This window comes from Numida meleagris, chromosome 4, assembly GCF_002078875.1.
Source record: "Numida meleagris isolate 19003 breed g44 Domestic line chromosome 4, NumMel1.0, whole genome shotgun sequence".
Taxonomy (NCBI): Eukaryota; Metazoa; Chordata; class Aves; order Galliformes; family Numididae; genus Numida; species Numida meleagris.
The window spans coordinates 21,962,267-21,978,507 of record NC_034412.1 but is presented as its reverse complement, the minus strand read 5'-3'; the positions used below and the strand labels follow the sequence as shown (position 1 = coordinate 21,978,507).

At 40.7% G+C, this 16,241-nt stretch overlaps 1 protein-coding gene across 1 annotated transcript in view; it reads left to right on the top strand.

Annotated features, from left to right (window-relative positions):
• ARHGEF4 (Rho guanine nucleotide exchange factor 4) overlaps positions 1,740 to 16,241 on the top strand; it is a 214,870-nt gene continuing 200,368 nt past the window's right edge. The window contains exons 1-3 of the mRNA XM_021395154.1: positions 1,740 to 2,275; positions 11,389 to 11,436; positions 12,949 to 12,984. Of these exons, the coding sequence (XP_021250829.1) occupies positions 2,069 to 2,275; positions 11,389 to 11,436; positions 12,949 to 12,984 (291 nt within the window). The 5' untranslated portion in view covers positions 1,740 to 2,068. The remainder of the gene's footprint in view (positions 2,276 to 11,388; positions 11,437 to 12,948; positions 12,985 to 16,241) is intronic.

Sequence of the window (16,241 nt, the reverse complement as noted above, 5' to 3'; positions counted from 1 at the left end):
TGACTATGCCAGTATATGATAATGCTATGTTCTTCTTAGAACCAAATAAAAGAAAGTACCTTAGCAATATTTGCAGATCACATCTGTATCCACTGTTGTTATTTCAAGCTCAGCTGACAGTGTGATGAAACTAAAGCTAGCTTAATTACTTGTTTCTTGATATGTCCTTAGTTTGACTTCTTCCTTGTCATCCTCTGTCAAGTATGCCTTAACTATATTTTAAAATGGCAGCAGCAGTGATATAGGCTTTTGGCATGGCCACAGTTGCTTTCAAAGGTAATGGATTAATCACTTCTAGAGATAAGAAAGGAAAGCAGGCAAAGCTGTGAAATTTTCCTGCTCATGAAGTAGCTTGCTTTCATAAGAGTGAGGAGTGCTTGCTGCTGTGCAGAGAAGACTACTGCAGGTTGCTGCCTGCTGACATCTGGAGCTCAATAAGCAGTGCCCAGAGCAGCTGCAGGTGGGAAAAGATAAGGGCTGCAGCTGAGGATTATTCAAAAGCTGTGTTCTGAGCGAGCAAAATATGGGAACTGTGGGCCTAAGTTGTTGGCAGCATAGGTATATGACTAGGAGGAGTGAACACTGGGATGCTATCCAACTCCTGCAGTTGCGAGAGAGAGTTTGACTTCAGTATCTGTATTCAAGCTTGGTTGCAGGAGTAGAAATGGTGCTCTGTATCATTATGGTGAGCAATCGCAGTATTTCACTGTATCTGTATTTCATTGTATTTTCTTTCTCAAACTTGTATGAACACGGAAGGAGAGGGAAATAGTGGCAGCTGAACTCATCAGTGGAACCAGGTGCCAGGTGAGCTGGGTACCTTGTCAGACAAAACAAATGTTGGAGGTTTTCTGCGTTTCATTTGCCATTGTTATGTCCAGACTATGTATAGTTGTCTATAGTAACTGTCTTTACCTTTTATACTCTGAAAGACTCATTCTAACTATAAAACAATATGTAACTCATTGAGATTAGGTTAAGGTGGTATTTAACATGATAAAGACTATAAAATCAGATGTCAACTGTTAACTGTTGTGTCTGATGCCTAAGGGTGGTTCAAGGTGATGGAAGCTGCAGGTATAGGAAGATCCTCTGTATATTAAAAAGGGCTGTTCCAACATATCAGAGCTCTTGATCAATTTTTCTGAAAGCCACAGTGATTTTTTCCTTGAACATTATCAACACTGCCAAAAAAATTTATAAAAATGAAGTCTAGTTTGCAACATCAGAGAAATTAACCTTGTTAATTAAAATGAGGTATTTAGTTGTTGATGCTGATCAATCTTCAGAACTGATATCATTTAACTGAAACCTTTAGATCTTTGCTTTCTGTAACCAAGAGTAGCAAATTTGAGCTGCCACAAGGCACAAATGAGCTGCTTAATATTTAGTTAAAAAATTGTTTAGTTGATTGCTTAGTTATCTTTTTTCCATATTTTTGCCTTTGGAAGGGCTATTTGTTATTTCAAAATGTCTTGGCCCTAGTTCATCTGCAAGACTTCCATTATCCTTTGGAAACGCGTAGCCTTCACAAGTTTGGCATCTGCAACAGCACAGACAATGAATTACTGTGGCTAGAAGCCTCTGGAATGAAAAAACCCTCCTCCACAAGAACATAATTTCTTTATTTCTTTATTTTTACAGAATTGGGATTTGTTCTGAGGAAGCACAGTTAACAAAAAAAGAACAAAGAAAACAGATTTTTTTTTATCTCCCTCCCTCCTCAAGTGAACAAGGGAGTATTGGTGCTGGGGGCTTGCTCTTTAAATAGAATCTCTCTTGGCAATGGCAGGAGTATTCTTGTGTTGTATGACGAGGCTAGCTGGTGCTATATTTATCTTGTAGCTGTATGCATGGTTGCAAGAGGTCATTCAATAAGAGGAAGGCAAAGAGCCAATGCAGTTTAAGTAAAGTTCTCCCATAACTTAACTTTTTGGGCTGGCTTAAAGACAAGGCTACATAATTTCAGAGGAGTGAGGAATATTGTTACTGAGATGAGATAAAAATTTTCCCCAGCTGTCTCTGGAAAGGTCAGGGCTTTGTGGAGAAGGGGGAAAAGCATTTTTTAATGGAGTTCAATAAATGCTTGGGTGCAGAAGACAAAGAAGGAAGACAGGAGGGTAGGGAAAATGATACTAACGTTGGCAGTAGCATTGGCCACGAAGAGCTGGATTTAGTACAAATGCACCTTACCTTTATACCTGAAAGATACATGAAAGCAAAATTCACCCTGGCAGCATACCTGATGTGCTGGTTATCGCTGAAACTTTGCAAGGTAAGAGATTTTACTGTAAATATGTGAGATTTTTAGTTAACTGCCTGCATGCTTAAAAGGCAAACTGAGTAGTGCCTGCTGAAGTATTTGATAACTGCCTGGTACTATTAATAAACTGTCTTAACTATTTGTTGTAAAAGGGGCATTGCAAATATTGACACTGTCACCAGAAGTAGGTGATCCATCAGGGGAAAACTTAGAGAGGCTACTAGTAGAGTAGGATATAAAGCCAGTAATTGCTTGCCAGTTTATATGTTATTACTTAGTTTCAAGGGTTTGTGATTATTTCAGATTATGTTCTAGATAAAATTCCTTGCAGTGCTCTTCATTGGCTTACATTCATCTTTTGTGTTGAATGAGCAACAGAATACATGCCTGTTCTGAAATGTAAACATGATAAAAGTATGAAATTGAGGTTCTTAGAATATTTTGTCAGCTATAGTGGGGAATCAGTGTATAGACTGTAATGTGACTCAGTTTAAATGTGAACTGATCACATCTAATGAAAATTCTTTTGCCTATAATGTTACACAGTAGGGAAAAAGCAAAGCATTTGGCCAGTTGTAAATGCTGTATTGCATTCAATTTCACTTTGCAGAAAGCTGCTTTAATTTTCAGACTTAGGTAATGAAATATTTGGTCCTACTGAAGTGGTAATTGTAAGGTTTTAGGTTGAAGCAGAGAAGGACTGAGACATGTAAGCTCAAAATAGTGTTGCTTCATGTATAGCGTTGCTATATTAACAAATCTGGAATGTATAGTATGTTTTCCTTTGTCTCTGTATTGTTGCATTCAAGACTTGCTGTTGTAGGTACTTCATTGATGGGTAAATCACCAGATAGGCCAAAACAAATGCCAAAGAAATATTTCTGAGGTGTTTTTTTTTTTTTTTCAGAAGTACGTGATAGGTAGGAAATACATAGTGATGATGTGATGCAGACTACAGGTGTGGGACCAGCTGGTGCTGCAGCAGCAGGAAACCCTCTCCTACAAGCATCCCTGCATGTGTAGACTGCTCCTTTTTTTTTTTTTTTTAATTTCTAATTGATTTGATTGATCTTGCTGTGGTTTGATTCCTTTGCAACTGGACGTGAATTTGTAGGATTCAAGAGCCATCCCTCTGTTAGAGGATGAGCCAGGGTAGTGGGCAGACATTCAGTGGTTGATCTGGGTGTGGTTGATCAGTAGTTGAGGTACCTTGGGCTTGCTGCCAAAGCATAGATTTTTGGGACATTAATCATGACAAGTGCAGGAAGCATTAAGTGGCACACAATAGTTGTGTGCACACATACTGTATTTTAGGATAAACAGTTATTTCTGCACCTGATAAGTGGCAAAAAAAAATGCGTGGGGTTGGACTGTTGGGAAGAAGCTTTTTCTTGATGCAACAAAAAGCATGGAATGTCACTGCCATGCAGGGGAGCAGGAGCTGGTAGTGTATAACAGAAGTTCTCCATGTGGACTAAGCTGGAAATTACAAAGCACTGAATGATACTATGTATACATGTCTGTGACTGGAGTAAGTAATAATCAATCCACCTGAGTGGAGAGTGTTTTGTAAATAACAGGAAGTGTTATCAAAACAACTAAGCTAGGAGAGGTGCCCCTGCCAGTATCTGCTTGCATTTAGCATTATATTTGCACATTGCATACAAGACCTTTGAGACATGAAAGGACAATTTCTTCTGTGTGAAAGGAGAGTGAGGAGAGGTAAAAAAAAGATCCTGTTTAAAACTGGAGACTTCAGAAAGCTCTCTGGGAACCTTACAACATTCTGGGTAAGCTGAGAGGATAACCAAACCTTTTCATTGCAGCAACACCTAGTTATTAATGCTTCTTTCTTGCTGAGCTTTCTCAAAAACTGAAGATTTGAAACCTGGTTTTCTTATTTCCTGACATTCTTCCATGACTTTGGCCTCTTCCACATCCTAGTACATTGAAAGAGTGCTATTCTTATTTTCCTTTCCACTCACAAGATAAAAAGGAGCAGTGTTGCTCTTCCTCAGGTTCTGCAGCTTGGTAGAATCCAACGGAGCTGCCCTGAGGGATGATCAGCAGCTGGTAATAGCGCTGCAGTGTTACAGAGAAATCTTTTGTTCACAGCTTGTATGGCAAAACCAGTTCAGTTCCCCACCACAGGTAGGACTCTTGGTGCTTGTGGAGTATTGGAGGCTGCCTGTGACTCCTCACCACTGCTGTCCCTAAAGGGGAATAGAGTTGTGTGGCCCTTCTTTGAGTGTAAGTAGGGGAGTGAGTCACATAGCCCATAGCCTTCTGCAGGCTGCCCTCTGGGAAACCTCTGTTATGTGTCTGAAAGTAGGCTCCAGGTTTTAGGGGTCACCACAGTTTGCTGGGGAGAAAAGACTTGGACCTTTTCAAATGCTCTGTGTGCGGAAAGACAGTCCTTCCATCCTTTCAGCTGATTCTCCTTTTCAAGCCCCACTTAGGAACTTTGGATGGTTACAATGAAAGAATGGTTAGGCACTCATCTATAGATGCCTGTGAACAGGTTAAGCTTCTTGCATAGAATCACAGAATGGCCTGGGTTGAAAAGGACTTCAAAGATCATCTAGTTTCAGCCACCCACCGTGGGTAGGATTGCCAACCACTAGACCAGGCTGCCCAGAGACACATCTAGCATTGCCTTGAATGCATCTATGCAAAGCAGCATTTGGCTAGACAGTACTGCTTGTCAGTAGGTGGAGCTTTTCTGGTCTTCAGCCTCTTCTGAAAAGTGGCTGCTACACAGATGCCTTATGAAATGGTGAGGTTCTCCACTTGGTCTAACAGGTTTTGCAACCAGTAGACCTGAGTTGTAACAAAATCCTTTGGATCTATACAGCGAGCTGAAAACTTGATGGGAGCCATTCTAGTGCCTGATCTCGCATTTGAGCAGTGGTGGTGCTGCTGCACACAGTTGGACTTCAATTATTTTGTATTTTCAAATACAAGTATTATCAAGTATTTTCTTGTGTCAAACTACATGACAGTGCACACAGATTGTTTTCTAATGTCCTACTGACTAAGCAGTCTCTCCATATTCTGTTAGTGGCTCTTTCCATCACAGATAATTCCTTCATTTTCCAGTTCGTGCCTGCTCAATGTATTGTATGCAGAACTACTTCTTCACAAAGAAGCAGACAACTATAGAAACTTCACTGAAGTTTCAGAAATAAATGATTAAACTAGCACACCCTCCTGTGGGTTATCTCCCTTTAGTGTATAAGAATGGTATATATTGATTTCTTTCCAGGATAAATTCAATAAAATAGTTAAACAGTTTGAAACATTTGAAGAAAAATGTAGCCATAAAGTGGCATAGATGTCATGTTCCATTTTGATTTCACATCAAGTATGTTTGCAAAACCTGAAGTTTGTAGTTTTAATTTTTTAAATTCAAATTTAACAGATCTTTCATTAGATTGTTTCCATAACTTAGAGTAGTTTAGAAACATCTGATGCTTGAATATTAAAATCAGTTGGTCAGTGCATATGATTTCCCTGTCAGTTATATCTTAAGTACTTCCTGTCAGCTCAGCTGGTATTCCTTTATCAGTCCAAAATCCATAGGGAAGCCAAAATAAAGGGTGAGGAAGGTCTGTAGCTGTGAGCATCCTTTTGGGTATTCGATAAAATGGTGCTGCATAACAATCTGAACACTTTGAACTTTTATATGCTGCATAAACCCACCAGAATTAATCCCAAATGAAAGATGGAAGTACTGAAATGCCTGTCCTATGGCTTAAGGCATATGGGCTTACTTATCAGCTGTGCAGTAGATTAATTACTCTGTAATCATAGTCTTCCTGCCCAGGGCTCAGCTCATTGTCTGGAAAGAGTGGCTTTTCTTTATTTTTTTTAGCTTGATATTTACTTCAGATTATGAACATTGTAGGACTGGATTACTTCAGTGTATGTGTGTGGCAGTGGTAAAGTTGGATAAAGCCCCTTTGAGGGGAAAGCACAGCCTAGTTTTCCTATGTTGTGAAGGAGTTCTCTAACCATTAGGCTTTGGCCACAAGGAAGTGTGGAGGAACTACTTGCATTTGTTTGCCACCCAACTGAGGGGGGGAAAAAAAGGATGCAGACAGGCAAGTTTTCGCCTTTCATTGTTCCTGACTTCTAAAAGATCCTCAGTGGATGCACAGTCCCTTTTGGAGTTGTCACTAGTGTATTCTATGCCTTATTTCTCCTTCCAGCATCTACACACAGAAGGCTGGAAGCTAAAGATGTGGGTGACTCTCTTCAGGAGAGCAGTCCATCAGTGGATCCCAAATGACAGCCTCTAAGAAAGTTGCCTAGTGAAGGGAGGAAAGATGCTTCAGGTGTATCACTACTTTATAGCAATTAGGTATAATTATTGCCTGCTGTTACCCTATTTCTAACATTGTCAGTGTACTCTGTTGGGATATTTACCTATTTTACTTTTTAAGCAGCAGGAAGTTACCTCTAAAAAGCCCGTATTTTGAGGTTCTGCTCTGTCTCTTTTATTTTTAGTTTGGTCCCAACCTGACTCATTGTGGTCAAAGAAAGCATTTCGCACAGCAAGGAGCTGAATCTTGATCTACCGAGTGTCAGCTAGAGGCTTAGCCCTGTGCTTCTTGTTCTGTGCTCGTAGGTGGCAGACTGGAAAATGAAACACTGCAGTGGGAACTGGCTGACTTGCTTCAGAGCTGTTTTCCAACTGCCTTAACATAAGTGTTGGTTGGAAGCTGTAAGTTTTTTTTAGTTATTTTATAAGCTTATATGATCTTGCTGTGTCTGTAACTCCTCAATATCTTTTAAACATTTGCCAATTTCAGCAAAACTTGAGTGTGGCAGAAGCTGCAGAGTTCATACAAGGGAGGTAGATGTCAGGGAGTGGAGACAGACTTAACTCATGCCCCTCCTGATGGAAATGCTTCTGCATACTTCTGTCCATTATGAAACATCACAAGCATTGCTAAATATTTCCACCTCTGCTCTGGAGAACTGTAGATCCATAGGAAACCAAGGCTGGTTGACTATGGATCTAAGACTATGTTGGTTCAGCTGCTTGCAGAAATACATGTTTTCTCAGTGAAGTGTTTTTTATTTGGCTATTAATGGAGCTCCACTGAAGCTTACTGTTAGCCTTCAGACCTAAGACTGAAGTGCAACTCAAGACAGCTTAAGAGGGATGTCTTTCAGGAAGCCCGAAGCATTCTCTCTTCCCCCTTGGAATGCTGGATTTTAAACTGTCTCAGATGTGTCAGTGTTCAATCTCCCTTCACTTATTTCATCAAAACTGCTGAATAGCCTGGTTAGTTACACTTTTAACTCCAAAACCATCGTAAGCAGATCTATGGGGCTTATTTTGTTCAGGGGAAATATTTCTGACTCTGATTCATTTTCTTTCATTTATACCCAAATTTTCTGGATTCATTTGGACTAGAAGTATGAAAGCAGCCTGTCTTATGGTATTTAAAGTGCTGGGTAGGACCAGTAGAGATAAGGCATTGAAAATGGAAAACAGTGGGGGGAAAACTTCAGTGTATTAAACCCAACAGAGGGCTTCATTCTGGTTGGTTCTTCATTCTGGGCAGAGGTTCAGCTCTTTTTGAGTAGTGTAAATCATTCAGTGTTTGCTGGGGAGACTGACTTCCTCCTTTTGCCTGCTCCAGAAAGCCAAGAATTGTATTTTTTTCTGATTTGTTTAGTATTCATCAGGCCATCTCCTGGATCCAGCTCTGAGCAACACCTGGTGTGTTCAGAGAGGGCAGGCTGTGGAAAGGCTGGTATGCACAGCAATGCTGAAGCATCCTTTATAAACCTGGGGAATGATCCCTGGAAAACCAGCACACCTCACTTTTACAGCTCATTCTCTTAACATCACACCTTCATTTGTACTTTGGTACTTACTTGTCTGTGTAACAGCCTTTTCTCATTTATCACAGTTCTCAAACTATGCTATCAATCAAAGCTGAATCATCTTCTTTATGTGATTAGTTTAAGCCCAGTTCCTGAAATGAACTTGCACATGCAGACTCCTGTTGCACTGGAGTTCATAAGCAAAGGGAAGACTTTCTCGCTGAATTACTGCTTTATAATTGCTTAAAAAAATTAGTCCGAAATCCTGTGTGACTAGTAGAGTACACAGGGTGGGCTGAGAACCTGTAAATAGATGACTAAGAATAAATTATTCCTTCCTGTGTGCACTGGAATACTTGATATTCTTCCTAGAATGTTTCTCATGATTGCAGACATCTAGGAAGGTGTTGCATTCTCTGTCTGCTCCTGGCTTTATCTGCTGGAATAAAAGCAGAGCTGGTGAAAACAGGAAAAAAAAATTAGTGCTCAAAGTGTGATTATTTCTGAAACTGGATTAAAATTGACAAATACTGTAGAACTTGAGATGTGACAGCTGCATAATAAAAGCAATGAGATGTTGCCAGATAGCACAACATCCAGAAAAACCCAAAAAATGCTTGGGCAGGACAGCATTAAAAGTTAGTTACATCGCTATGCCATTGTGGAACCTGGAGTAAAATCTAATTTGAACTTCTAAATACCAGCAAATGTATCCTTTCCACACACAACTCCGATTTGTTCGGAAACTTGCATTTGCACTGAGGAAGAGTGTGTCTCAGTGTGGAAGAAGCTCATTTTTGGCGGCCATCTGACCTTTAATCATACTATCCCATTTCCTGTAAGAGTAATGTGAAATAGTATGTTTAATTAAAAAAAGCTGTCCTGTTGCTTTTAATTTTAGTAGTTATATTCTACTTTTTCCTTGGTTGAACAGAGGTTTTACTCTAAGTGCCAACTTTGTTTTTGGACGGAATTTGTGGATTATTCATAGAATAGAGAAAATAGTGTAATTTTGATTATGATCACTACATGTGGAACATCATTTTGATTCTAGAAGGAGAAGATGGGATAAACCTTCTGCGTCTTTATGCAATACATGAGGTTGTAGTACTGGCATTCAGAGAACCTCCTGGTAGCAGAGGAATTAAGAAAATTAGGAAACATTTCCTCTGGTTCAGGTGCAAACTCTAGGTAGAGTACAGGTTCCTGGGCAGATTGTCAGGGTACCTGCCCAAGTTTGCCACTCCAAATTCTCCTACAGACCCTCAGCCAGAGGTAGTGCTGCTGCCACAGAGCAGTACAGGAAGAAGTGAATCTGCCCGAAACACAGCTTTCAGCATTGCTGCTCACTTTAACCATTACAGCTGACTTTCTGTGTTGATGTGATAACCTTCAAGTGAAACAAGCCCATATAATATCCACTCACATTATATAAGTGATGCAAATCTAACCCTGGGATTTCATCTGTAAAAATGGGGTCATATGTTATGTTGTAGTGTTAGCTGTCTTCTCTGTTGGCTAGTCATATGCTATGGTGGCTTTATTTGAGACAGAACTAGCAATGTAGAAGTTAGTTTTATTTTCAGCTCCTTCTGTGTTTTCTTTACCTTTTTCCTCAAAATAACATGTAATATTATTCCCCAAAAATCAATATAAATGCCCTGTATTACTCAAGAGAGAATGTTATAACCTTTGTTCTACTTTTTGTCTCTGTTTTCCTGCAGAGCTCAACTGAAAAGGAAGGAAAAAAAGAACAACAAAGATCACCTAGTATTTGGAAACATTTGAAAAAGTTTTTTTGCCAATGCAGACAATCTTTTGTGATCAGACAGAAGGTTATGGGGTGGGGAAAGCAGAAAGGATTAATGCTGTTTCCATATGAATAAGTGTTTTTTGGAGGGGTATTATTTGCTATAATCCTATCAATAAAACAGATAACCCTAGTACAGCTTGATAGCTAGTCTCTCCCTGCCTAAAAAGAGACTGAGTCCTTAAGGTGTGGTGAGAAGCATGGGGGAGATGAACTAAAAATGTGAAAAATATTAATGTCAATGCTCAGGAGAAAATAGATTTCATAATGTTGGCAATAAAAGATTAAACTGACTTTTTTCCTCTTCAAGTCCAAGCTCCTGGAAGCAAGTGATTGAACAAAGGGCCTTAGTTAAAAACAAAGACAGTTTTCAGTTGTTACAACTGCAGACAAATCTGAAATAAAAGTTTCCAATGTGAAGTTATTAAATTATGAATATTTCACAATTGGAATTGTCAGTCGTCTTGCAAATCATCTCATAAGAGCTTGGATCAGTTTGTAACAGGTACTGACTGTAATAGCTACTAACTTCCATGCTTTGTTTCTTCTAGATGAAGATTGTAAATGGTGTAACTACAGCAGTGCTCTTCTGATAAGTGCATTTTGTCATTTCTCATCCTACATAAATAATGAGCCAGGATACCCAGCAGGGACCGTAGAGGGACTGACATCAGCGAAATATGTTGGAAGCATGAAAAAGCTTCCAAAAAAAAATAAAAAATGAAATAGCATGTAAGATGCTGGAAACAGACAAAGGCTCCCAGAGCAAACCTGCATTGAAGGCATCCTGGGCACTTTAGTTATCATAAATGGTGGAACATTCCACATCTTCCAGAAGTCCTGGATCTGCTCCTCTCCTGGGGAGGGGACAGCTATTGAATTGCATACTAAATTGTGGCACTCTAGAAAATGTCCTTGTCTGAATACCAATTTGTCAGAGTTCAGAGTGACAACAGATATTAACAACAAAAATGTGATCGTATGGTATTCCATACGAAACTAAGAAACTAAGTTTCATATTCCATATGAAACTAAGGCTCTGCATACATCTCAGTTTTTGTGGACTTGGGCTCAATTTCATTCTGTTTACTTCTGGATATCTATTGGCCCTGGAAGATGGCACCTCTGACTTGGTTGTCACGCAGCTTGCAGTGCTGTTTACTTCTGTTGGGGTACCGCTGGCCTGGGTCCCCAGGGACACAGCAGCCTGGCTGGACCTAGTGCTCATGGAAGCCCTGCTTTCCAGAGCTCTGTATTATTGGTCCACAAACGTCTCAAGAGCACTGTATTACTGTACGTGCTCGAACCATCTTTATGGTTCTAATACAGTCAATTTCATCCTTTACAGACTGAGAAATTTGCACCACTCTATGTGAAAATACGGGTGATTTTTGTTCACTCATGTTTCTTCTTGAAGCTTCCTAAACGGCCTTGGAGAAACTCTTCATCTCTGTGTCATTTGTTCATTTTACAGGGAATACTGGCCTATTCCCACCAGGAAGTACATAGCTTTTTTGAGAAGGTATGTGTCTATGGGTCCTGTATAGCAAGTCTCCAATTTGTGAGGTACCCTTTAGCTATCACTGCAGTATGGCCAAATAGAAGATGAAGAGGATGCTTACCTCTTAACAGGAAAGAAGAACTGAAACTTGAATGTATCCAGATTTCAGCTGAGACAAAGCTGATTTTTAGTTCATAGTGTCTGGTATGATGCTGCATTGTAGCTCTAGGAGAAAAACAACTTGGATAACATGGTGATGTTTAGTTGGTGCTGAGCAGTGCTGCACAGAGCTGAGGACACTTCAGTTTTCAGCTTCTTGTACCCTCCTGCCAGTGAGGGGTTGGGGGGCATGAGGAGCTGAGAGGGGACAGAGCTGGGACAGCTGCCCTGAACTGACCAAAAGGATATTCCATATTAGATGATGGCATGTGACAAAAACTATAAAACTAGGGGGAGTTGGGCAAGGGGGCTGCCACTGCCAGCAGTGACAAGCAAAGCTGTCACCAGAAGCATTATGTTCCCACAGGGCTTTATTACATCCAAACTGAGAGTATTATGGGGAGCAGTAAAAGTTTGCAGGGTAAACAGAATTTCTTCACGGAAGCATAACAAATTGCACTGCGTGCTGCCAATCACTCTAAGCTTATCTTCTAAGCATTATAGAATTTAGGATTTACTTCTGATCTGACACTAGCTTTTTCTAATGTCAATTAGAAAGGAAGGGAATGGAGTTATGCCTGACTTCCATCATTCTTAAATCAGGGCATAGTCAGGACATTTTGGGATGTTCTTGCATCAATCTGCTGAAGGTTGTGTACTTGATGGTTACATAAAGTTAGCCTCAGAGACCTTCCAAACTGAAAGTCTCGTGTTACAAAAATTCTTTGGTTTCCCCATCCAGATTGAAGTTTCAATGTGGTAGCGCCATATAAACATGATTATTCTTTTAGAGGGCTGGTAATCTTAAAGAGAAAGGGTAAGTGAAGGGATTTGAGCATACAGTCTAACTAGGATGCTGCTAGGCATAGATTTCTAGTGTCTTTTTACAGTGTGGTCTATACAGTCTCCTCTCCTCCCTCCCTCTTACTCTGAGCTCCTTTCTAGGTAACTGCTAGACTTCATTTTTCTAACTGTTGGCTTTCCCTCCTCTTCATTTAACCCACTCTCCCAGAGAGAGTCCTGAATACATAAAAGCTTTTGCGATGTGCCCTGAAGCATGTACACTGAAGTGCATACAGTATAATTATGGATAGCACACTGCAACATCATGAAGTGCCTTTATTTACAGCTTCTCTATCATGAGAGCATAATGAACAGATTCAGTGAGGAAATGCAAAAGCAGATGCCTTTGGTTGGCTCTTGTTCTCTTTGGCAAAGAGAGGGACGAGTCTACCCTGGGACAGCCCTGCTGAAGTCAGATGAGTTACACCAGGCAGGAACTGAAACTTTTTTCTTTCCTTCTTTCTCTCCTTTTTTAAAGAATACGGTTGCCAGATCTCTTTCCCCTGACTCTCACAATTTCTCTTTCCACAGAAAGCCTGTGAGAAAAGACTCTCTGCTTCTGAAAAGGTAGGATAACTTTTTAGTCACTAATGGCTAATTTCCTCAGCAGTAAGTAGTTCTGTGTGTATCTATGGATGCCTGTAACCAAAAACTTAATATCTAACCACTTACAGGAAAAAAATATACTAAAATCCTAAAACCTAATTTTTGAATGTATCAGGAACAACGTAAAGTACTGACAGAGTACTAACACACAGCTGTGATGGTTCAGGTGTACAAAATCTGCTTAGAGCTGGCCTAGGTATCAGTGTACAGTATTACCTTGAAATGCGTAAATATACCCTGCATATTCTGAGGCGGAACATTAGACAAAGCTTCTGTGTGTGGATGTCTGTGAAGGTACCCCATTTCCTGGAAACTTTTGGGAAGAGGAACCAGTGGCAACTCATAGTATCAGCCATATTTGGAAGCGGTAATCTTTAAAACAAGTTTATTAGGGCATACCTGGGACTGCACCTCATAGAACTTCTTTAATAGTAGAAGCTACCAGGACTGCTGATGCTTTGTACTTGTTAGTGCTGTGGTCATACTTGTTTTTTTCCTCTACTGAGGGCCTGAATAGAGCCTTGCATATAAAACCTGCCATTTACAATTTGCCTTTTGCTGAGGCCTCCTTTGTGTTCATGCAAGGCAGCTGGCAGAGGGCTGACTCCCCAGAGCAGAGCCTTGCCAGCACTAGCTAATCAATATTCAGCAGAGTCTGCTGCTCATTACAGAGCCATTGATTATCTCTGGTAGGTTGCTCCTCCTGTGTGAGTGTCATTTTCCAGTCTTTTCCCTTTACTTCCCTTCCCCCAAGCTCCCACGAGGAGAGAGTACTGGGATGGAAATGAGGTTCCATTTCAGAATGTGAATAGTTTGTCTTCAGATGTCAAAAGTCCTTGGAAAATAGGTTATTTCTCCACTGCCAGGTTGTTGTGTGTGTCAGCATTGTACTTTTAATTTCCAGGACTTTCCTAATGACTGCAAATTGTGGCACTTACAGTATTTGTTGTATTTGACACATTGAGGCTTGGCCTCCTGTGGCAAGAGGAAAAAACCTTTTAGTTTAGGTCAGCTGTGGCTGACCTTTCTGATCTCCGGCACAGCAGAGGAGAGTCATGGCTTTATATTCCATGCTATTCACATGCAAATGGGCCAGATTGCTCATGGGGAAATGAAAACATGGTGCAAACCCTCATCTGACATGCTACACTCAGATTATACCAACATGCACTGCACAGTAAATTCCCTTCCTCTAGTACAGGCCAGTGAGCTGGTTTGCATGGAACAATACCTGCCCATCACCCTGCAGTCAATCTGGCAAAAATCATAGCTAATGACCTGCTTTTAAACTGAAGGTCCTCTTATGGGTATACTAAGTCGTCAGTGCAGCAACAGAGAACTGTGAGATAAATGTGCATTTATTCCCAGTGATATAGTAGATGCCTGATATATGGATGCATAAAAAAGACCCGCTTGATCAATTGTTTTGGTTAGTTTGAGTTCCATACTTCATTGTAAATATGGCGTTAACAATCACAGCAGAGATTACATGCAAAAAATGCAAGGTTTAAGTCTCAAACTTGTGGAGCAGGCATCTAGAACTAAGAGAGATGTGTAAAAGAGGTGGTTGGCAAAGCACACAATGCTCCTCTCTCCAATAAACAAGTCAGTTTGAGGTAGTACCTCAGCAAAGAGCAGAAACCACACTGCTGTGACCATCTGCAGGTATGGAGTGACTCCTTCAGCAGAAGAACTGAGCTTGTTTTGGTGGATAGTAATTGAGTATCTAACATTGTGTCTGTAATAAGGGAGCTGAAAGGCAAAAGCTCTCAACCGTTACCTTGCTCATCTCTTGGCTTGAATTTGAAATAATCACTGCAGCAAAGGTAGATACCTTTTCTTCTTCTCCCCTTACCACTGGGTGAGGACCTCCAAGGACAAGCAGTCTTGCTGCCTAATTTCGTCCAAAGCACTAGGGAACTGGAAAAGCTCTAGGGAACTGAAAGCCAGAGAATATGTTCATGCTGTGGGACTCCTGTAGAGGAGGACAGCATTCACTGTAAACAGAACAAACGTAGGTCAGAACTGGTTAGCACCTGGCACTGCTGTGCCTTGGTACATCTTGCAGAGAGGTCTGTGCTTTGTCAGGTCCTGATGGTTTAGCCCTGGTCTCCAAGAGCTGGTTTAGAGCCAGCTCTGTGACCACTGCCAGCAATTTGATCTTGTCCAGTGACTCTCACATATCAGAGAGATGATGACAGGACTTTGAAAAATGGTAAACTGAGATTTGTTTCATCGAGGGGCTTTCTTGTCAGCTCCCTGTCTTCCTGGTAGAGGCATGTGATCTGACTGTCAGTGAAGTTTGGTGAAGCCTAAATCAGGAGTTGAAGTAGAAGTGGACAATGGAGAGATGATTGGCTCTGGGCAGCCTGATCTAGTGGTTGGCGACCCTGCACTTAGCAGGGGGGTTGAGACTTGATGATCTTTGAGGTCCTTTTCAACCCAGGCCATTCTATGATTCTATGATTTCTCATATGATTTCTGACAGAGAGGGAGCTGTCCCTGTCACAGAGGAAGAGTGGCTCCATACGCCATCCTGTTTGTCAGGAAGTGCTTTCTTTTTGGTTTCAGTAGTCAGCCCACAGGCACTAATGTTCTGGCTATTTTCAGCAAAGAGGCTGCGTTGCTACTTAAGGGACAGGATCCCCAAGATACAGTCGTGTAATAAGCTTGGAACAGATATCATTCTGATCTTACTTATACATCCAGTTTGACTTTCAGCTGTCTTTAACACACCTGAGGTGTATTTAAGGATGAGGAGAAAGACTCATGTTGTGCCTTGGCCAGAGAACATTACCAGAGTATTAAGAAGGAAACCTTTATGGAGAGCATACCATTCCCTTTCCTCTATCAAGCAGAATTCTTTCTGGCCTACTTATACTGTGCTAGCCTGTAGTAACCACATCAACGAGAAGTCCTAGAGTCTTATCTAGTTTAAATTCCTAGCTAACCTTACTTCAGTACGCTCTAGGCAGTCTCCTTCAGGTAAAATTAAATTATTGCTATGTTCTATATCAAAAAGGAAAAGGCAGGGTTCTAGACATGTCAATAGGTACATGGAATTTGAATAAAAAACAATGTAAAAAAACAACAACGACAAACAGGATTTGATACATGTGAGAAAGGTAGGTGTCCTGAGTATGCGTTATATTGACTATGAGAAGCCTGCATCTAATTTGAGCATGTTTTTAGTGCAGAAAGATAACGCCTTCCTGTCT